At 38.7% G+C, this 21772-nt stretch overlaps 1 protein-coding gene and 1 non-coding gene across 3 annotated transcripts; both read left to right on the plus strand.

Annotated features, from left to right (window-relative positions):
* The first annotated feature begins 1681 nt into the window (after positions 1-1681).
* On the plus strand, positions 1682-14236 carry LOC113538243 (deoxycytidylate deaminase). 2 transcript variants are annotated; one of them, XM_053232987.1, is made up of 6 exons: positions 1682-1825; positions 2949-3060; positions 4339-4474; positions 6565-6681; positions 10177-10273; positions 12971-14236. In XM_053232987.1, exons 1-6 carry the CDS (start codon positions 1785-1787, stop codon positions 13104-13106), a joined length of 639 nt encoding a protein of 212 aa, XP_053088962.1. In that variant the 5' UTR covers positions 1682-1784; the 3' UTR covers positions 13107-14236. The 2 variants fall into 2 exon arrangements, with proteins under 2 accessions (XP_053088962.1, XP_053088961.1); XM_053232986.1 differs by lacking the exon at positions 1682-1825 and adding an exon at positions 2311-2465.
* Positions 14237-16179: 1943 nt separating this feature from the next.
* On the plus strand, positions 16180-16341 carry LOC113546173 (U1 spliceosomal RNA). The gene has a single exon (XR_004577910.1). It is a non-coding gene; the product is annotated as a U1 spliceosomal RNA (small nuclear RNA).
* The last annotated feature ends 5431 nt before the right edge of the window (positions 16342-21772 follow it).

The raw sequence follows: 21772 nt of genomic DNA on the forward strand, positions 1-21772 counted from the left end.
TGATGATGATGATGATGATCATGAATAAAAGCATCAATCAAATGAATAAAATAGAAATCTGAACCAGCTTAAAGTGCTTTTCATAAAATAAATAAATTTAAAAAAAAAAACCAGAACAATAAATATATATAAAACTTTCCACAATTAATGGAAAATTGAGTAATAATATAAATAATTAACACTTTTAAAACACTAAAAAACATAATACCTAAAAATATCAATAAAGAATTGTGATAAATATAATAATAAAATATAAGAATGCAAAATCTTTTAAATGCTGTTCACTGTTGATTAGTTTCATAAAAAAAAACCCATAATTTCAGAGTTGTGAATTTGCATATGGTTGGTTACCATGGTTTCCATTAATTATAGGTGTAATAAGAACAATTCTGGAGTTTTTGTATATCTGCCGGGACTGCTGTTTTATTTCAGTCTGGATTAAAAATACAATAACAGTATTTAAAATAATTCCAGGTATTGTGGTCAGGGCCTGCTGTCACATCGCAGTGCCACGTGGCTGCGGTTATATGAAAAAAAGAGAAAGTTAAACCACAAGATCAAACACACGCCAGAAACAGGAAACGCATCACCACATGCACTGAATTAACAGAGACGCACTTGTGTTTTCTTTGCAGATCATTTTATTTTACAGGCCACTTGCTTGATTAGACACACAGTCTGTCTGATTCTTTCAAAAACACAAAGAAAATAATGCGAAATCTAACAGCTGAAGGTGCATCAATCATCCCAGAAGGTTGTCTGAGGAAATTTATGTCAAAATGTTATATTTATTTCAAACAAGGCTGAATAAGCTAGAAATGTATCACTTAATTATTAATAACAAAACACAATTTCAGAGGACAATTTCCCACTGAGCTGAAAAATATTACAACTAAAAAAGGAAAGAATATAAAAGTAAAGAATAAAAAAGTAAAAATGGAGAAATATAATGTAAAAAATGATAGACGTATATACAATACACATCAGTTAGAACACTAAATCAGTTATAATGCTTAAAAATAAGTAACAAAAATAATAATAAAGAGGTTTTTAAGGTTGGATTTTAACATAACATAATTTTAAAGGAGAGCAGATAAAGTTAAATACAAATAAAGTTCAATATATGTGTTTTTTCTAGTATATTTTAAAGAAAGTTACAATTAAACTACTGTTTTTATAAAATAATTAAATTGTGTTGTTTTGTTAATATTTCTAAATTTTTATTTTTTTTTAATAATTTTTTTAAGAAATATTATTTTTAATTTTGTTATCAATTCCTCTATTTTAACTAAAAATATTCTTGTAGTATATATACACTTAAAAATTAATTTAATTAATTAATTTAAATTATATATATATATATTATATAATCAATTAATACAATTAAATAATTATAATTATAATTAAAGTAATTAAATAATTAATATAATTAATATAATTACATTTTATATATAATTAATATGTAACAGTTTCACTTATAACTCATATAATTCACTTATAACAGTAAAACATTGGAACTGATTTTTAAAATTGATATTTAACATATTTATTAAACAAACAAAAAAAAGCTTTAAGTTACATACAGATTATTTTGTTATTTAAAAATAAGTTCTGCGTTTTTATTGCGCAGCATTGACTGTCTTCAACATGCACGCGCCGTTTCCGGGAAACCGTGCGCTCTGATTGGACCGCTGTTGTGTTTTCGCGGGAAATTTTTATCCGCGTGATATTTTCTGCAGCGTTTCTGTGTTGACGTCTTCAGCTTCTCGTCCACAAAGTGCAGGATGAATCCAGAGAAAAACAGCACATCTGCTACACATGACGGGTACGTTTAGAAAGTTTGGTATAGTTTGAAAATATAAATAAATAAATAAACATGTCGTATAGGTGTGTATATATGAGACTAGATAATCTTACTCCATCCCATCGTTATTTATTTGTTTTAAAATGTTTCAGTGCAATGCCATCAAACATTGAGGTTTTATTAATACTAGTGCAATGAACTGAATTTTATGAAGCCGCGCGAGCACTGTTGCTAGGCAACTGAGAAACATGGCCGCTTAGTAACAGAGTTAGACAGCCGTGAAGTCTTGTGTAAATGTACAGTGGAAGTAAAATCGACACAGACACATCCCAAACATCAATATTTCCCTTAGATTTATTTGTTAAAATCCTTAGAAAAAAGATTAGTACGGCTAAAATTACACTTGGCATCGACGGCTACTCCAACTTCCGGTAGTTCCGCCATTTTGAGAAACTCGACATTGCGTCACAACCCATGACTCATTACAAAAAACCCGAACTTTTCAAGAGAAATCACAAAATTAATAAGATTGGGGTATATAGTAGATGATATTTTGGTGGAAACAAATTAAAGTGTGGGTGTGGAGTCAAATTAAAATAATTTTGGGGGAAAAACAAGAGAGAAGCGGGAGTGTGACGTCATCAGAAAGGAAGTGGTGTGTGTATGTATGTGTGTGTTTTCTTGGCATTTTGTTCCAAGGGTGTACAAACTTTTTCACTCAAATGTATAAGAAATCTGTGTTATAAGAACTTCTGCATTTTTTCATGGCAAATATGATGTTATTTCTAATTTTTTTTTCTCCAAACCTGATCCTGCGACTAGTTTCTGTCTAAAACCCAGTTTTTCCCTCAAACCTGTAACCTGCTGTCACTTTCTGACTGTTTTACAATGTTTACAGTTTATTATTATTATTATTACTTGGTCCCACTATGTTTACAGCTTGCTATTATTCTTATTTGCTTAAAGCACGTTCATAATTTTGTGTTTAATATTTACAGTTTTTGTGCTGCTTTTTGTTAGAGTCCATTTATTCTCTATCCGTTTCTGTGTAGAAGTGTGCAAGTGTAGCGCAAGAATTTCATCGTATAGATGCTCAAGCACTCTTTATGCACATGACAATAAACCTGAAACTTGAACTTTACAGCACGGGCGTCTCGGGCGAGGCGAGGAAGAGGCAGGACTACCTGGAGTGGTCTGAATATTTCATGGCTGTCGCGTTTTTGTCCGCTCAGAGAAGCAAAGATCCGAGCTCACAGGTATCAAGCTGCTGTAATCATCCCAGGAATGATTCTTATTCACTCACACTCAGCATCCCGTACACACACTCAGTACTGTCTGTCTTCACTCTTCTACACCTGTGTACAGGAACGATTTTTAATCCCACTATCCGTCCCTCAGAAGAGGACAGGTTTCCTTTAGAGTCTCAGGGTTTTCTTCCTCATGATGTCTCAGGGAGTTTTTCCTTGCCACTCTCGGCTCTGGCTTGGTGTTTAGAGATTTAAATCTACATCCACATTTCTGTAAATGTGTTTTCTGACAATCTGTATTTTTAACAGCGATAAACAATTAAAATTGAATAAAAAGATGGGTGGGGAAATCTGTATGGGCGGAGCTTTGTAACAAATACACATGACGTTATTGCTTTATTTTTTAAAACAGACTGTGCATAAGAAGCAGTGACGTATTCCTACTCTGATATAAATACTACGGTTTAGCCGCTTCTTTAATAGATTCAAGATTCAAGATCTTTATTGTCTTACGTTGGTACAATGAAATTCTTATTTTGTTTTTTCCTCATGAGAAAGACAGGGTCTAAGGGCAACAAACAATAAATTACAAAGACAATAAAAATACAAAAATATGCAGTAAGGAACAAGGGAGGAAGAATAATAAAAATAAACAATACACAATAGCCAAGTCAATTTACAGTCTGAATAAGAGAACCTTTATTTATATATATATATATATATATATATATATATATATATGATTTAAAAAATATATATTTTAGAATCATTTCTAAAATATATAATCTATAATTAGGTTAGATTTATCTCATGTTCAATGTGAGATTAATTCATTTTCTCTATATTTAATTTCTTGTTTATTTTTTATTTCTTTTATCTCGTTTTTGTTTGTCTCTTTTTGTTTTCCATTTCTTTTTGTTTCTTTTCATTTATTTTTAATTTATTTAGTTTCTTTCATTTCTCATGTTCTCATTTCATTTTGTTTGAAACTTTCTTTTTCATTTTTCTTTTCATTACTTTTTATTTCTTTTTCCTGTTTCTTTTTGTTCATTTGTGTTTTGTTTGTCTCTTTGTTTTTCACTTCTTTTAGTTTGATTTCTTTCTTTTTAGTTTGTTTTTTCTTTCCTTTCTTTCTTTCTTTCTTTCTTGTTTTCTCTTGTTTTTCTTTGTTTTTTTATTTTGTTTTAGTTGTTTCTTTTTGTGTCATTTGTCTATTTATTTTTGTTTCTTTTCATTTCTTTCTTTCTGTAAGATGCACTAATCTAAGGTGTGTGTGTGTGTGTGTAGGTGGGAGCGTGTATTGTGAATCAGGAGAATAAGATTGTGGGAATCGGCTATAACGGGATGCCTAATGGCTGTAATGATGATCTTTTGCCCTGGGCTCGAGCCGCTGATAACAGACTGGACACTAAATACCCCTACGGTCAGTTTCCTCACGTCACTGCAGCCTGCTGGGGTTTACACCCGACGGCGTCTACACCACAGTTCCCTTTAATCATAATCATAACTGTGCACCTAGACCATATATACGAAATACAGCTGTTGGTACTCTCTCTCTCTGTGTGTGTGTGTGTGTGTGTGTGTGTATGTGTGTGTATGTGTGTGTGTGTGTGTGTGTGTGTGTGTTATATTTTTAAAACCCTTTTTTAAAAACATTTTTATTTTACTTTAATGCTGCAGTGTGGTTCTGATCCACAAGATGGCGCCAAAGAACCAGTTAATTTTCTGCCTGGTTAATTTTCTGGACGTTGCTGTGCAAGAAGAGAAATTTTAATCTAATCTAAAAAACAAACCAAAAAATTCTTTAGATTATCTAATCTGTCTAGATTATGAGCATACACTGCAAAATATAGCATGAGTATTAAATTTCATAGGATTTCTAGCTAGAAATACCGTTATAGCTTTGATTAACGTGATCGTAAGAGGTGCTTCAAATAAACAAAATAACCAAGATTAAAAACAACGAATAAAAGTTTTCATTATTATGTAAGGAATAAAACACGGTGTGATGCTGTGATTGGAAAGTAATCAACAATGGGGTGGTGTGATGAAGTCGAGTTACTTTCAAAGTTGATTATTTTCCTGTAACAGCATGTCCCAAAGTGTTTATTCCTCTTATACCACAGCAATTTTCCAATAATTAGAATTTTCATTTATTTATTTATTTATTTATTAAGCCTCTCTTTTTTTTTTTTTTTTTTTTTTTTTTTTCTCTCTCATCCAATCAACAAGACAAAAAAAAAGTTACAGAGGAACCGCAAAGAAGCGCAAACTCCACCTTTACCTCTAACTCTAACCAGTCGCTGACGCTGGAGACTCCTTTCCCTAAATGTTAAATAAACATCGCCTTAGAGAAAACTTCACCACATCAACGATTAGACGTTTTTTTTAATGATCGAGCTGTTGCTATAGAAACGATGACGTGTTAGAACGAGTGCATTAATATAAACCTGTGATTTGTAGCTGCACTACTGTCAGAGCTGCTGTTATAGACAATTAATCAACAACCTTCTCTTCTGACCAATCACAATCCAGAACTCAGCAGCGCTGTGGTGTTATTATTATTATTATTATTATTATTATTATTGATGACTGTAACTATGACACGCTTATGTACGAGGGAGAAAAGCGCACACTTTGGTGTTGTCGTGATCCGTATGCTTAGGCTCGTACACCATTTTTTTACACACAACACACTCCGAGTTTTTGCGCAGAATGCTTTCTATTCACGCCTGAAACCGGATTGTGAGAAACTGGAGCGCTCGCGGTCCTCAGCGAAGCGACATCCAGCCGCTAATGAAGCTCTTCACTCAGTAATTAATGCTGGCAGAGAGAAGGATTAGCCTGGGACTTCCTGTGCTGCTGTTCTGGAGAGCAAACATCTGTTCACACTCCAGCACACTTACACTCGCCTGTGTGTGTGTGTGTGTGTGTGTGTGTGTGTGTGTGTGTGCATTTTAATCTCTTTATCTTATTTGAGTTATTAATTTAAAGCTACAGGATGTAAGATTTCGAGAGTTCGCCCCCTCTGGCTGTGTCCCAAACCACCTTCTGTGCATTAAGTAGGATGTCCGATATTACTTAGTAAAGTAGTGTGTGATTTGGGACGCAGATTTATTCAAGAGAATGAATTCTTTTCTTTAATAAACACTCTGAGAATAAAAACTTTATTGTGATTCACTAATATAAATAAACGTTGGTATGTTTCTGTTGTGTATGTTTATGTTTATGTTTACTGTAAGTTTATTGTATTGTGTCCTGCTGTATCGTTTTATCTGAATTATTAATACACAAAAACTAAATGAAGTAACAATTATATATTTATTTATTGTTATACTTAATTTCTTTCTGATTTTTAACCATATCCCACTCCTCAATGCTAAACGTTATTTCTATTATTTTATTGTTGAGTATAGTTATTGTATTTTTTTTTTATTGTAACCTGTGTGTACGTGTGTGTGTATGTGTGTGTGTGTGTGTACATGTGTATGTATGTGTGTGTGTGTGTTACAGTGTGCCACGCTGAGATGAATGCCATCATGAATAAAAACTCGGCGGATGTGAAAGGCTGCACCATGTTCGTCGCTCTGTTTCCCTGTAACGAGTGCGCTAAACTCATCATCCAATCAGGTAAACGCGCACACACACACACACACACACACACACACACACACACACACACACACTCACCTGCACTCCTGATTTATACAAAAAAAATAAAAAAAACTGCACACCTGGTTTAATTGTTGTTTAATTGATTGCTTTTCCACGCCCACTCACCTCTCTGGTATTATCCACTTAGCCCCGCCCACTCATCCCTCTGGTATTATCCACTTAGCCACGCCCACTCATCCCTCTGGTATTATCCACTTAGCCACGCCCACTCATCTCTCTGGTATTATCCACTTAGCCACGCCCACTCATCTCTCTGGTATTATCCACTTAGCCACGCCCACTCATCTCTCTGGCGTTATATACTTAGCCACGCCCACTCATCTCTCTGGCGTTATGTATACTTAGCCACGCCCACTCATCTCTCTGGCGTTATATACTTAGCCACGCCCACTCATCTCTCTGGCGTTATCTACTTAGCCACGCCCACTCATCTCTCTGGCGTTATATACTTAGCCACGCCCACTCAACTCTCTGCCATTATCCACTTAGCCCCGCCCACTCATCTCTCTGGCATATCTACTTAGTCATGCCCACTCATCTTTTTGGCATTATCTACTTAGCCACGCCCACTCATCTCTCTGGCGTTATGTATACTTAGCCACGCCCACTCATCTCTCTGGCGTTATATACTTAGCCACGCCCACTCATCTCTCTGGCGTTATCTACTTAGCCACGCCCACTCATCTCTCTGGCGTTATATACTTAGCCATGCCCGCTCATCTTTTTGGCATTATCTACTTAGCCACGCCCACTCATCTCTCTGCCATTATCCACTTAGCCCTGCCCACTCATCTCTCTGGCATATCTACTTAGTCATGCCCACTCATCTTTTTGGCATTATCTACTTAGCCACGCCCACTCAACTCTCTGGCGCTATCCACTTAGCCCCGCCCACTCATCCCTCTGGCATATCTACTTAGCCACGCCCACTAATCTTTTTGGCATTGTCTACTTAGCCACGCCCACTCAACTCTCTGGTGCTATCCACTTAGCCACGCCCACTCATCCCTCTGGCATATCTACTTAGTCATGCCCACTCATCTTTTTGGCATTATCTACTTAGCCACGCCCACTCAACTCTCTGGCGCTATCCACTTAGCCCCGCCCACTCATCTCTCTGGTATTATCCACTTAGCCACGCCCACTCATCTCTCTGGCGTTATGTATACTTAGCCACGCCCACTCATATCTCTGGCGTTATATACTTAGCCACGCCCACTCAACTCTCTGCCATTATCCACTTAGCCCCGCCCACTCATCTCTCTGGCATATCTACTTAGTCATGCCCACTCATCTTTTTGGCATTATCTACTTAGCCACGCCCACTCATCTCTCTGGCGTTATGTATACTTAGCCACGCCCACTCATCTCTCTGGCGTTATATACTTAGCCACGCCCACTCATCTCTCTGGCGTTATCTACTTAGCCACGCCCACTCATCTCTCTGGCGTTATATACTTAGCCATGCCCGCTCATCTTTTTGGCATTATCTACTTAGCCACGCCCACTCAACTCTCTGCCATTATCCACTTAGCCCTGCCCACTCATCTCTCTGCCATTATCCACTTAGCCCTGCCCACTCATCTCTCTGGCGTTATCTACTTAGCCACGCCCACTCATCTCTCTGGCGTTATATACTTAGCCATGCCCGCTCATCTTTTTGGCATTATCTACTTAGCCACGCCCACTCATCTCTCTGCCATTATCCACTTAGCCCTGCCCACTCATCTCTCTGGCATATCTACTTAGTCATGCCCACTCATCTTTTTGGCATTATCTACTTAGCCACGCCCACTCAACTCTCTGGTGCTATCCACTTAGCCACGCCCACTCATCTCTCTGGCATATCTACTTAGTCATGCCCACTCATCTTTTTGGCATTATCTACTTAGCCACGCCCACTCAACTCTCTGGCGCTATCCACTTAGCCCCGCCCACTCATCCCTCTGGCATATCTACTTAGCCACGCCCACTAATCTTTTTGGCATTGTCTACTTAGCCACGCCCACTCAACTCTCTGGTGCTATCCACTTAGCCACGCCCACTCATCCCTCTGGCATATCTACTTAGTCATGCCCACTCAACTTTTTGGCATTATCTACTTAGCCACGCCCACTCAACTCTCTGGCGCTATCCACTTAGCCCCGCCCACTCATCCCTCTGGCATATCTACTTAGCCACGCCCACTAATCTTTTTGGCATTGTCTACTTAGCCACGCCCACTCAACTCTCTGGTGCTATCCACTTAGCCCTGCCCACTCATCTCTCTGGCATATCTACTTAGTCATGCCCACTCATCTTTTTGGCATTATCTACTTAGCCACGCCCACTCAACTCTCTGGCGCTATCCACTTAGCCCCGCCCACTCATCCCTCTGGCATATCTACTTAGCCACGCCCACTAATCTTTTTGGCATTGTCTACTTAGCCACGCCCACTCAACTCTCTGGTGCTATCCACTTAGCCACGCCCACTCATCCCTCTGGCATATCTACTTAGCCCCGCCCACTCATCCCTCTGGTATTATCCACTTAGCCCCGCCCACTCATCTCTCTGGCGTTATATACTTCTCCCTGCTATGGATGTATTTTCCGGACTTCAAATGGTGTCACAATTTGATTCGTGTTCAGAGCCACAGAAAGAACATTCCGATTGGATTTCTATAAATTTAAATAAAAATAAACTGCAAGCATAAAAATTATGAAGGATTTCACTCTGAGTCTCTTTAACCTTTATTACAAGGTGGTTGTGTTCAGACCTGACATTATGAAAAGATTATTAATGAAGTTTAAGTCTTTCACTATAAAACTATAGATTTTGGAGCAACACTGCTCGCGTAAAATAAAGTTTTTATAATAAGTTTATTGTTGCGCTTGCGATCTAAGAAATCCGCTCTTCCTGTTATCAGGGCGGTGGTTCTTCCTTTAACGGCGGATGAAGAAGTCGAACTGAAATTAAAACACAGTCGTCTGTTCAGCATGTTTTCCTTCTTCCTTCAAATGGACTTTGCTTTTCCATTTGAAATTTGGCCGACACTGTACATTCGCGTAAACGAAAACGCAAAAGGTAATACGCAATTCGCGTTTGAATTACGTCGCAATTCGTGCGTCCACAAATAGAAAACGCAGTTTGCAGTTAGTTTTGAAATTAGTCCGGAAAATACTTCAATACCCCGCTTTGTGTGATGAAATATGAATTTATTTGATGTGAACTTGATGAGAGAATTGCTCATGGACTCATTTCACTTCCAGAACAGTGATCGCCACGGACTTATTTAATTTTTAAACGAGGTTCGCACAGAAATGTTTAGAAACCGTGATACTGTTACCATGGAAACTAAAGCTTTAAAGATCGCCTCTGTGTGTGTGTGTGTGTGTGTGTGTGTGTGTGTGTGTGTGTGTGTTTCTGTATCTCTCTAATCTCCAGCATTACTTCTGTATGTTCACTGCAGGTATAAAAGAGGTGGTTTATTTGTCAGATAAATACCACAGCAGCCCGGAGATGGAAGCTTCCAGAAGACTGCTGGATTTGGCGCGTATCACGTACAGGTGAGTCTCAGCACAGGTGAGTCTCAGCACAGGTGAGTCTCAGCACAGGTGAGTCTCAGCACAGGTGAGTCTCAGCACAGGTGAGGTCAGCAACATCCCTGCTTATGAGCCAGACACCAGAGGGACTCCACACTCCATCAACTGTTCCAGGGCCGAAAACACGCTTGTCAAATTATTGCTTATTGTTAATTGGAAAATAAAATGAAATAAAAACAAATCCACGGTAATATAATACAGCAGTAGGTGTGATAAACACAATAAACAGTAAGAAACAAAACACGATATAATCCTTTAAAAAAATCGCTTGTCTTAAGGTTTAATGTCATTCCTGAAATCATGAATAGTTTCTGATCATCGCAATAAAGCAAAGCAAACAAACAGCTTTTTAAATCACTGTTTATTTATAATTACCATAAAACTATTTGTGTTAACTTTGAAACTTTTATTTAAGAGTTTCTATTTAAAGTTTTTTTTTTTTTCTTTATTCAAAATATTCAGCCTTTTCTCTCTTTCGGCTGAAATATTTCGGCGGCATCCCTAATAAATTACTAGTGAACTGATGTTTATTTAGTGATGTTTAAGGTGGACACACGTTGATGTGCTTTATTTAGAATGAATTAATTTACGAAATCTTTATTTACTGTGACTGAAATCTCAAAACACCTGCACAGCTGTCAATCATTCCGGTTTCACATGTCGATAAGCTCACCTGACGTTTTTATGAAGGCGGAAGAAAGAAAACTTTTTTTGTTGTTGTTGTTAAAATGAGAAGCTCCTATGTGAATTGTCTGAAACAGTCTATTTATAGTCTAGCTATCTATTTTTTTTAAATATTTCTAATATTTTCGATCTCGCCCACACCTCGTCTGCAATTCTTTGGATCGTCGCAGCCCACAGTTTAAATACGTGTGATTTGGAGCATCGCTTGTGTAGATCCTCTGAAATTAACGCTACGTGTCCATGTAATGCCACCTCGAAGTAATCTGCGGTGATACGATGTCACATCAGCACCAGAAGGAGAGAAACATACTCTCTGTTTTCACAAATCAGGAGGAGTTTCTACCCTCAGGCAATCCGGCTACTGAGTGAGGACACTTGAGACGTCTGCGTATTTCTACCTCACACACACACACACACACACACACACACACACACACACACAGACACACATACAAAAACAGTTTGCACTATGAGAATTTTTGTGCACACTACAGCTCTGTATATCTGTATTTTTTTTTTTTTTTTTTAAACATATTTATGCATATTCATATTCTACATTTCATTCCTCTAAAGGCTGCTAAACTTTCTTAACATACAGTTCTGTGCAAAAGTCTTAGGCCCATGCAAAGAAATGCTGTAGAGCAAAGACGCCTTCAAAAATTCATTAAAAAATCCTATAAAGAGCAGTAAACAGTGATAAATGAAACAGAGTCGATATTTGGTGTGACGATCTTTCGCTTTTAAAATAAATAAATCAGTATCTGAGGTGCAGTGTGTGCAGTTTTCTAAGGAAATGAGCTGGAAGTGTTACTGAGCATCTTGCAGAAGCAGCCACAGTTCTTCTGGAGACTTTGACTGTCGACTCGCTTCTTATTTCTGCAGCGAAACCCAGCAGCCTTCATTATGTTTTTATCTGAAAAGTGTCTCTTATGGAATCTGCTGCTTTCTTTACTGACATACAAACATTTTTCTGGAGCATTTCATTTTGTGCTGGAAAACTAATGTTTGGAATCGAAAATGTTTTTATACTGAATCAATAATGCAGAAGCCAGAAAATAAACATCTATAACAAAGTTTGTACTTAAAAAAAAAAAAAAAAGACTTTTGCACAGTACTGTATAGTCTGTTAGATTTTTATTATATTCTGTTTTTATTATGTATTACTGTTGCACTGTGGGACGAGGCACTAAGGGAGAACGTTAAACTACATTACATCACATGTATGTCATAGGTACGTGACAAATAAAGAACCTTGAAATATTATTTAAAAATGTCACCTCATTACGGAGCCTGGCACATGACATGTGGGTAAAAAAAGAAACAAAAAAAAAAACAACATATCATGGCTACGTTTTATTAATTCGTTCCCTTGTTTTAGGTAAATGCATTTGAGGGAACGAATTAATAAAATGTGGCCACGATTTACCTAAAAAGAGGGAACAAATGAATAAATATGACCACAATTGAACTAAAACGGTGGAATGAATCAATAAAACGTGGCCATGATGTATTGTTTTTTTTTGTGCGGGGCTCCGTACCTCCTGGTTAAACTTGAAGAGAGAAAATATACACTTGCGATGTGAGGAGACAATACCGCAGCTCACAGCTGAATCTTTCACTAGTGACTTGGTGATTTAGTGTCGAAGTCAAACACAATGTGCTGCATTAGACGCTTCATCAGGTCTGTATTAGTCAGCTAGCTGCCTGTACGGTGTTACATTACGTTAGCTACCATGTTATTAGCCTCATCAGTTATGTTTCCAGACAACCAAAACATGAGACTGGCTGAAGTATTGATCATTTCTGTGTCCTGTTCAGGTTAAAATTAAATATTAAAAAAAATCAAACCGTTAAAGTGTTTGCAGTGACTAAAAGGAAACAGTGTCAAAAAGACAATGGCTTACGGGAGATACATGAAGTTGCACTTTATACTTCTTGTTTAATTTTTTTATTCTGTTTTTTGTTCGTGTTTTTCAGGCAGTTTCAGCCGAAGCGGAACAAGATTGTTATCGATTTTGACTGCATCGGTTCTTCTGCACAGCTTGAGTGTAATAGAGGATGCACACCGGCTGTAAATGGCGGAAGTGCTGAAATACTGAACAACAAACACTGAAAATGATGGAAATACTGAAAATACTGAACTGAAACATTGGCCTTCTTAAGATTAAATATTTTTATTTTAAATCACGCAAATACCAAACATTACTGAAGTAGGCAAGTACTGAAATACTGATGTTTGGTATTTCTTTAATGTCTCTAATGTCAAACATTTATCAAAATTCTGAAATACTGGTCATTATAAAATACGGACATTCTGAATGTTACTAATATACCAAACATTTAAAATAATGTGAAATCCCGAAAAGTGCCTAATGTAGAGAAATACTGAACAATCAAATGTCACTGGACTTGTAAAGGTGAATAATCAAATGTTACTGTAATACTGAATGTTACTGAAGTGCTGAAATATGAGAACATGAAAATCAAGCACCAAATATTGGCAAAATAGATAAATACATTATTAAAAACGCTGATGGGTTTCAGTAGGTTGAAATGCCGATTTACTGAAATCGACAAATATCTAACATCCCAAATACTTCAAATACTGTACTGAAATTTACGAACAGAAGAAAATACTTAACCGCCAGATATTACGTTATAGTTAGTGTTTATTAAAGTGCTGAAATACCAGCTGAAACATTGCAAACAGTAAATTATATAATACCGAGCATTACTGAAACAATGTAATGAAGCAGTACCGTTATTCGATGAGCTGAAGAGTGAAACACCAACATTTATAGAAATTTAGAATGATTCGTAAGAACCTTTTTTTCCCTTTTCGGTGTTGGTGCAGGTTTGTCCTTGCGCTCTGGTTCATTACAAGGGCTCTGCTTAGCATTTAAGTGAACTGCCTACTTTTATGTATAGTTTTAAATTAAGTTTAGTTTTAAAGCTCTGTAATACATTAGCTACATTTTCACTCCGCTTTCTGGCCAAAAATCTGTTTGCAGATTACCGATTTAAGTGTAATGATGTGAACAAATATTATTTTTCCACCATTTTAAGGTTTGTAATTTTATTCATTTTATTTTCTTTTTTAATTGAACTATATATTAAACGCTATGAGGTGTTTTGGTTTTAGAAATTACACTCTGCTGTAGCTAAGCTTGAAGTTTGCTCTGAACTAAATTTGCTTATTCAGAGATTAATTGGATTAAATATTTTACTGGGACAAAAATTAAATGCTGTCTTGTATACTTTTTAAAAAAATGTCATAACTGTGAAGGTCATGCTGAGTTGAATAAAAATTGCTCATCCATTATATGAACTTCAACGAAGACAAGATGTCGCCAGTGTGTTTGTCGGCCTGCCGTCATCTCCTACCTGTCCGACCGATGGTCTGTTTGTTTGTGTTTCTGGTGCTATCACGCATGCGTTATATCGATGCCATGCTGACTTATGATCGTCCAACGTTGCTACATATTAGAAGCTCGCTGGAGACTCAATCTGGAGCATATCCTGTCCTATGCAACCCATATCATCCTACGTTACTCCACCCTTCTGCCGCATGTGTTTGCTGGATACCTTGCTGTATACTTCACTGAAGGAAATGTCACAGGAAGAGGGGAAATCATGGAGGTGTCCGGCTGAGGATCAAGAGAGAAGTGAATACTTCCTCCTCGTGGCCTTGGACCTGGTCTTCCACACACAATGCAAGGCACAGATATCTCTATCTGGCTTGGCCATTATGGGACCAGAGATACTCCTGTCATCTGTCCATCGTTCCTGACCGGCCCCTGATGCCCGACTGCTCTGCTCCTGCGAGACTGTGCATCTGAAGCGGAGGGGTGAATTTCCTAAACATTCGCCCATTGGAGTACATCCAACAATCACAAAAAGTATCATTCTGCTTCAAAAACGGCCCTTGTTAACGCTAGGTCTGTGTCTAATAAGATATTCATTTTAAACGACTTTTTCACCTGTCATGATCTGGATTTTCTGTTTTTAACTGAGACATGGACTGGAGCTGGTGAGTCAACCATCTTTAGATGGACCAAAGAAGTTGGTTGTTGGAACTGTTGGTTCATTAGCACCCCCAGGTGTGCTGGAAGAGCAGGCGGAGTGGCCAAGGTTTTTAAGAACCAGTTTAAATTACAGATACCTTCTGTTGGGAGCTTCCGCCTTTGAAATACAGTATGTAAAAATAGTCTGCTACCACCCCGTTAGTATGTTTTTTTGGCACATAAATAAAGCTACTCATATACTTGGGCACACTCTTGACCTTATGTCATATGGGTTTTCTATTGATAATAATATAAATATTGGGGATGCATTTTTTTTATGGGTTAAGCCTATGTGTTCAATGTCACATTATGTAGTCCTCTGTGTATCGCCAGAACCCCAGGTTACTACTCCCGTTATATTAACTCTCTCACTGCAAATAAGTTTGCTGAAAGTTATCAGAGAAGTGCCAACACAACCTCACTTTCAACTGCTGCTGAGCTTCTTTCAAGCCTAGATAAACTAATTTCCCTTTTCTATTCCTCCTGCTCAGCTATCTTGGACTCTGTAGCTCCCCTCAAATACAGACATCCCAAACTTAAATCCCAACAGGGGTTGGACGACTCTACCCATTCTCTTAGGCAGGCCTGTCCGAAAGCTGAGTGGAGATGAAAAGATCATCTCACAGTTTCATTTGAAATTTTTTAGAAACTCTTTGGTGTATTATCGGACAGCAACCGAAAAAGCTAGGGCTAAATACTTCTCTGATATAATCAGTAAACATTGTCACAAACCTAAAATTCTGTTCAGCATTATAAATTCCATCATCAACCCTGTATCTCTTATGATATTGAAGCATCCACTGATATATCTGAGAGATTTTCGAAGCTTCGCCTGACTGCTCAGACGCCATAGCTACCTTTAGCCAATTTCAACAGGTTTCTTTTTCTGAATCGAGGAACATTTGTTATACATATGAAACTCACAACTTCCCCCCATGATGTTGTCCCCACCCACATCATAAAGGATACTTTCGATACAATTGGCCCTAGCATTCAAGTTATAATTAATTCTTGTTTAGCCTCTGGCATTGTCCCTCCATGGTTTAAGCATGCAGTTGCCCAGCCTTTGCTCAAAAAACACAACATTGATGTGAAGTGTCTAAATAACTATTATCCCATCTCATACTTACCTGGCAGGGGCGATACCATGATCAGGAAGGTGGTTCGCCCAAGGCGAGGCTCAGCCATTGCACTCGGGCTGTGCTGACCCTTGCGAATTCCCCAAATGTGGGAATCTCGGCTGCATAATTTCTAATAGTGGGGGACTGCGTTCACTCTCCCCGACACGCTTTTTTGGGGGCAGTCGTGGCCTTATGGTTAGAGAGTCGGACTTGTAACCCGAAGGTCATGGGTTCGCGTCTCAGGTCCGGCAGGGATTATAGGTGGGGGAGTGAATGACCAGCGCTCTCTTCCACCCTCAATACCACAACTGAGGTGGGACCCTTGAGCAAGGCACCGAACCCCCAACTGCTCCCTGGGCGCTGCAGCAAAAAAGGCTGCCCACTGCTCCGGGTGTGTGTGTGTGTTCACTACTGTGTGTGTGCACTTGGCTGGGTTAAATGCAGAGCACAAATTCTGAGTATGGGTCACCATACTTGGCCACACGTCACGTCACTTTTTTTTTAACTGCCATTTGTTTCAAAAATAATGGATAAAATTGTACCTGTAACAATTGCTACCATTCTTGAATTTGACTGAGATATTTGAATCAGGTTTCAAAGGCCTTCACAGCACCAAACAGCTTTGTTAATGGTGACATATAATCAGTTACTTGCAGTAGACTCTGGTGATAATGCAGTTTTGATTTTACTGGACCTTAGTGCTGTCTTTGAGACTGTGGATCATAACATCCTTTTGACATGCCTCTGACAATGGGTTGGCATAAAGGGTACAGCACTACTCTGGTCCAACTCTTATCTTAAACATAGGACATTCTCATTGGCTATAGGCCAGTTTTTCTCTTCCTCTGCTCTTGTCACCTCAGGGGTCCATCCTGGGGCTGGTTCTCTTCTGTTTGTACATGCTCCCACTTGGTAACATTATTAGGAATTATATAACATCATCTTTCACTTCCATGCTGATGGTTCACAGCTATATCTCCCATTAAAATCCAGGAATTCCCTACAGCCTCTCCTGGAGTGTCTCGAGGACATTAAAGGCTGGTTGGCAAATAATTTCCCCCAGCTTACCAGTGACAAAACTGAGGTAATCTTCTTTGATCCTTCCAAGTCCAGAAGCTGTCTCGCCAGCAAGTTAGGCCAAGTCACATGCAAAAAAACCTGGGTGTTATCCTTGACTCTGAGCACAGCCTTGACAAACAAATCAGTTCTGTCTTTAACAATAGCTACTACCAGTTAAGTTCTTGCCTGATCTGGAAAAAGTTGTCCACGCCTTTATTACATCAGTACTGGACTATTGCAATTCCCTATACGCAGGTCTTCCCCAGTCCTTACTAACACTTGCAGATGGTCCAGAATGCAGCTGCAAGACTGTTGACTGGTACTAAAATGCGTGATCATGTTACCCCAGTTCTGGTCTCCCTTCACTGGCTCCCTGTCCATTTTAGAATTCAGTTGAAGATCCTGCTGATTGTTTCTAAGGCTCTTAATGGGCAGGCCCCATCTTATATCACAGACCTTATCTTTTTGCATTCAGCTCCTAGGTCTCTTAGATCTGCCAACAAAGTTCTCTTACATGTCCCATGGTCACGTCTCAAACTAAAAGGTGACAGAGCCTTTGTAGTCACTGCTCTACGCCTGTGGAACCAGTTGCCACTTGACATTAAATGTGCTCCTTCCATTTCTGCTTTTAAATCTAAGATCAAGGCACACTTTTATTCTCTGGCCTTTTATTCTCGGCCACAAACCTTTCAGTCCTGTAGCTAACCTTTCACAGCGATTACAAAATTTATCTAATCATCAAAAACATTTTTATTTACCAAAATATAAGCTTTATAAAATGAACTTTAAGCCATCAAAACAAAACACATTTGAAAAAAAAAAAAATGCCAGTCAAAACAATCTTGAATTAAACATATACGACCTACCTATCTACATAGGCATTATTCATGTAATAATGTGTATGACTGAGCACCAGACTCTCTCACCAGACTCTCTCTCTCTCTCTCACGACCTGAATGATGCCTTCAGAGGGCACTTTGAAGGGTTTATAGTCTACTCATTATCACCATGCTCTAAAGTTATTCTAAACAGAATTTTTTAATAAAAAAACTCTAAATCACTGTCAGAAGTGTCACTTTCAAGCCATTAATGGCGGCCTGAGTGTTGATGTCGTGCTGTTAGCATTGGCTTGAGTGGTATCTGTGCAGATTGCTTAAACAGTGTTGTAAGAAAATAGCTGAACACTTTAGGGACTAAAACCTGGCTCTTTTTTTTTTTTTTTTTTTTTTTTTTTAAATAAACACGTACATTTACCTAACATACGCATGTGTACGTTACCACCTCGGTGATTGCATTCAATAATTCAGTGCAAGCTTGACAATGATCCCCCTTACTGAATCAATGTACTTTGTTCTTTAATCTTTCTAATCTTATGTCAGGGGAATGTCCTGAAACACTAGTCATAGCAATATCTTACCTTCTGGTCTCTTCTTTTTAAAGAATGTCAAAAGATGTCCTTGCACTGTTCTCTTGACCATTTTTGAAGAGCGCGAAACTGACGAAAAGTTGCGTGACCTTGTGCGCAGTTCGTTGGAATATTGAGTTCTGATTGGCCAATTGCCATTATTTATAGTTTGTAAATTATCATACTGGGCCCTTGGGCAAGGCCCTTAACCCTCAACTGCTCAGTTGTATAAATGAGATAATTGTAAGTCGCTCTGGATAAGGGCGTCTGCCAAAATGCCGTAAATGTAAATGTAAAATGTATCCCCCTCAACTCGAGCGCTGGTCTTGGATCAATTAAATATCTGATATGTGGCCATGCAAGATTTACATTTATGACATTTGGGAGATGCCCTTACCCAGAGATACTTACAAAAGTGCCTTGTAGTCCCTATAAAAACACATCCTCGTCCTAGTTTACTAAGTCAGGGACTAAGAGTACCATCATTCTAAAAACCCTGTGGGGGACTTTAGTACAGTATGAAAAGAAAATACAAGACAAAGATTTTTAAAATTACAAAGTGCTAAATTAAGTGCTTGGTGAAGAGGTTGGTCTTTAGTGTTTGTTTGTGAAGACAGCCAGAGGAAGTTCATTCAACGACCATTCAGTCCAGTAGAGGGAGCGTTGTGCAGAGTGGGGTGTGATGAGTGCTTTAATTTTAGATCAGTGCTGGTCCATTTTTGGTGATGTATCCAAGCATCAGTGTTTTAAATCTGATACAGGCAGTTAGAGGAAGGCAGTAGTGGGAGTGTAGCAATAGGGTGGTGTGGGAAAACTTAGGGAGATTAAAAAAAAAAAAAAAAAAAAAAAAAAAAAATGCTTCTGCGTTCTGGATCAGTTGCAGAGGGCGAATGGCATGAGGCAGACCTGCCAAGAGCGAGTTGCTGTAGTCCAGTCTGGCAATGACAAGGGACTGAACAAGCAGCTGAGTGTTATCTGTGGATAGTAATGGCCGAATCCTCCTGATGTAAAGGACTGTATGTGCGTGACAGTTTAGCGATGTGAATTGAGAAGGACAGTTGGTTGTCCATGATTACCCTGAGGTTGCATGCAGTGACAGATAGTGTGATCTGAGAGTTGTCAAGGGAAATCACAAGATCTTGACATGAAGATGTATCTCAAGGGTTGTACACCAGCAACTCAGTCTTGCTGGGATTACGAGTCAGTTGAGGAGCTGCCATCCATGAGTTGATGAGTTTCAGTTGATGAGATGTCTGCCAGACATGCTGAGATCTGGACGGATACATAAGTGTCTGAGGGAGGAAAGGAGAGGATAAGTTGAGTGTCATCAGCATAGCAGTGGTATGAAATCCTATGTGAGGATATGACCTCACCAAGAGAATGGATATAGAGGAAGAACAGAAGAGGTAAATGAGCCTTGTGGGACATCAGTGAAGTCTGCACAGAGTGGATATGGCTCCCCTCCATATCAGCTTATAAGACCATCCCTCCAGGTAGGAAGCAAACCATTGCCATTCTGTGTCATGAATTTCAAGATTCATGAGGATGGACAAGAGGGTCTTCTGGTTGTCTGTGTCAAAGGCTGCTGAAAGGTGGCTGACCTAGTGCATGAAGCTTCTCAGTGGTGGCCACTAGAGCAGTTTCTGTGCGGTGTGCCACTTTGAAACCTGGTTGTTTAGGATCTTGGAGGTTACTCTGAGGATGGAGAGAGAGTTGACTGTAGACAGTGCATGCAAGGATTTTAGACAAAGAAAAGAGAGAAGTGATACCAGTAAGTAGTTGCTGAAATCTGGAGTTTCTAGGGTGGATTTCTTCAGGAATTCTTGGGAATGACCCATGCTGTCTTGTAAGCAGTATGTACATGACCAGATGTTATGGAGTCATTAATGATAAAAGAGATGAAGGGGAGGAGGTCCTGTGGAGCATTGTGGAAGGGATCCAGTGTGTAGGTGGTAGGATTGCAGGGGGAGCAATTAAATCAGAATTCATCAGAATCAGAATTCATATGGCTTTTTCTCAAAATGCGTATGCACTGTTGTCATCGTCGTCATCCAGTGTCAGCAGTACAGCAAAACAAAGTTTTGCTTTATAGACTTTTCTGCTAGAGGCATTGAGTGATGAAGACAACTACTTTGTTAAAATAGTTTAAAAACAGAAACAGTTAAAGAAGACTCCGCAACCCAGAGATAATTCCATATGCCAGCAAGTGAAGCAGAACAACCAATAAACATTTACAAGGAAAACCTGTTTTCTACCTAATAAACTGGCAACTGTGTGTGTGTACAGATCTCGGGTATATTCATTTCAGGTATCTTGCTTTTGAACAACTGTGGAGAAAAGAGGGAAAATCAATCAGAGCCATTGCACAAGTGTTTTGGAAAATCCTGAAAAAGAAATAAACCACCTGGTCTACTAACAACAGCAGTTGATGACAAGATGAAAAGATATAGTCACTGAAAAATATCTAAGGTTGGTCATTTACCATGTCAGTCAAATTGTCTTTTTCTGTGAAATAGGCAGGTCTTGGCCATGTTTACTGATGAAACCAGACTCTTTACCAAATGTTAGCGTTCTGGTTTGCGAGACTACAAAGTCCCCATAGCCTGAGTAGAGGAGCTCTGTTCACCTAGTTATGAGGTCAGTGCATTGTTGCTTTATATGATGGCTATTGTCTAGGCATCAGACTGGTTTCTATATTCGCCTCCACGCACAGTGGTGTGTTCAGAATAAATTGTTCAGTGAGAGTATGTGCACGGTTTCTCATAATAGTTTCATTTTCTAGTTGCAGGAACAGCACACCTTTTGTGATCAGAGTTTTGAGTTTGTATTGATGCCATTACAGAAATAGTTTTTCAATTGAATAAGTCTATGCATATTTGCAATTTTCCAGACGATAAATGACCATATATGTATTTAAATAACACTTCCCTGTTCCACATTTGCACAGAGGTGAGTACATTTACCTGAGCTGTTCTGTAAAGAAGGAAGAAACCTTGAGGGAAACTGACTCAAAAGGGAACCCGGTGTGTGTGTCGCAAAGCACCTTTAAAGAAATCTAATGAACAAGCCAGACGAGACAGTGGCAAGGAAAGACTCAATATGACATTGTGAGGAAGAAACCTTGAGGGAA

Source organism: Pangasianodon hypophthalmus, chromosome 3, assembly GCF_027358585.1.
Source record: "Pangasianodon hypophthalmus isolate fPanHyp1 chromosome 3, fPanHyp1.pri, whole genome shotgun sequence".
NCBI lineage: Eukaryota > Metazoa > Chordata > Actinopteri > Siluriformes > Pangasiidae > Pangasianodon > Pangasianodon hypophthalmus.

What these genes read in the sequence shown, in the direction of transcription:
- LOC113538243 (XM_053232986.1), top strand. Translation starts at nt 2,350, where the DNA reads ATGATATTTTGGTGGAAACAAATTAAAGTGTGGGTGTGGAGTCAAATT. An exon ending in TCAGAAAGGAAGTGGTGTGT is followed by an intron (nt 2,466 to 2,948) that starts GTATGTATGTGT and finishes TGAACTTTACAG; the next exon opens with CACGGGCGTCTCGGGCGAGG. An exon ending in GGACACTAAATACCCCTACG is followed by an intron (nt 4,475 to 6,564) that starts GTCAGTTTCCTC and finishes TGTGTGTTACAG; the next exon opens with TGTGCCACGCTGAGATGAAT.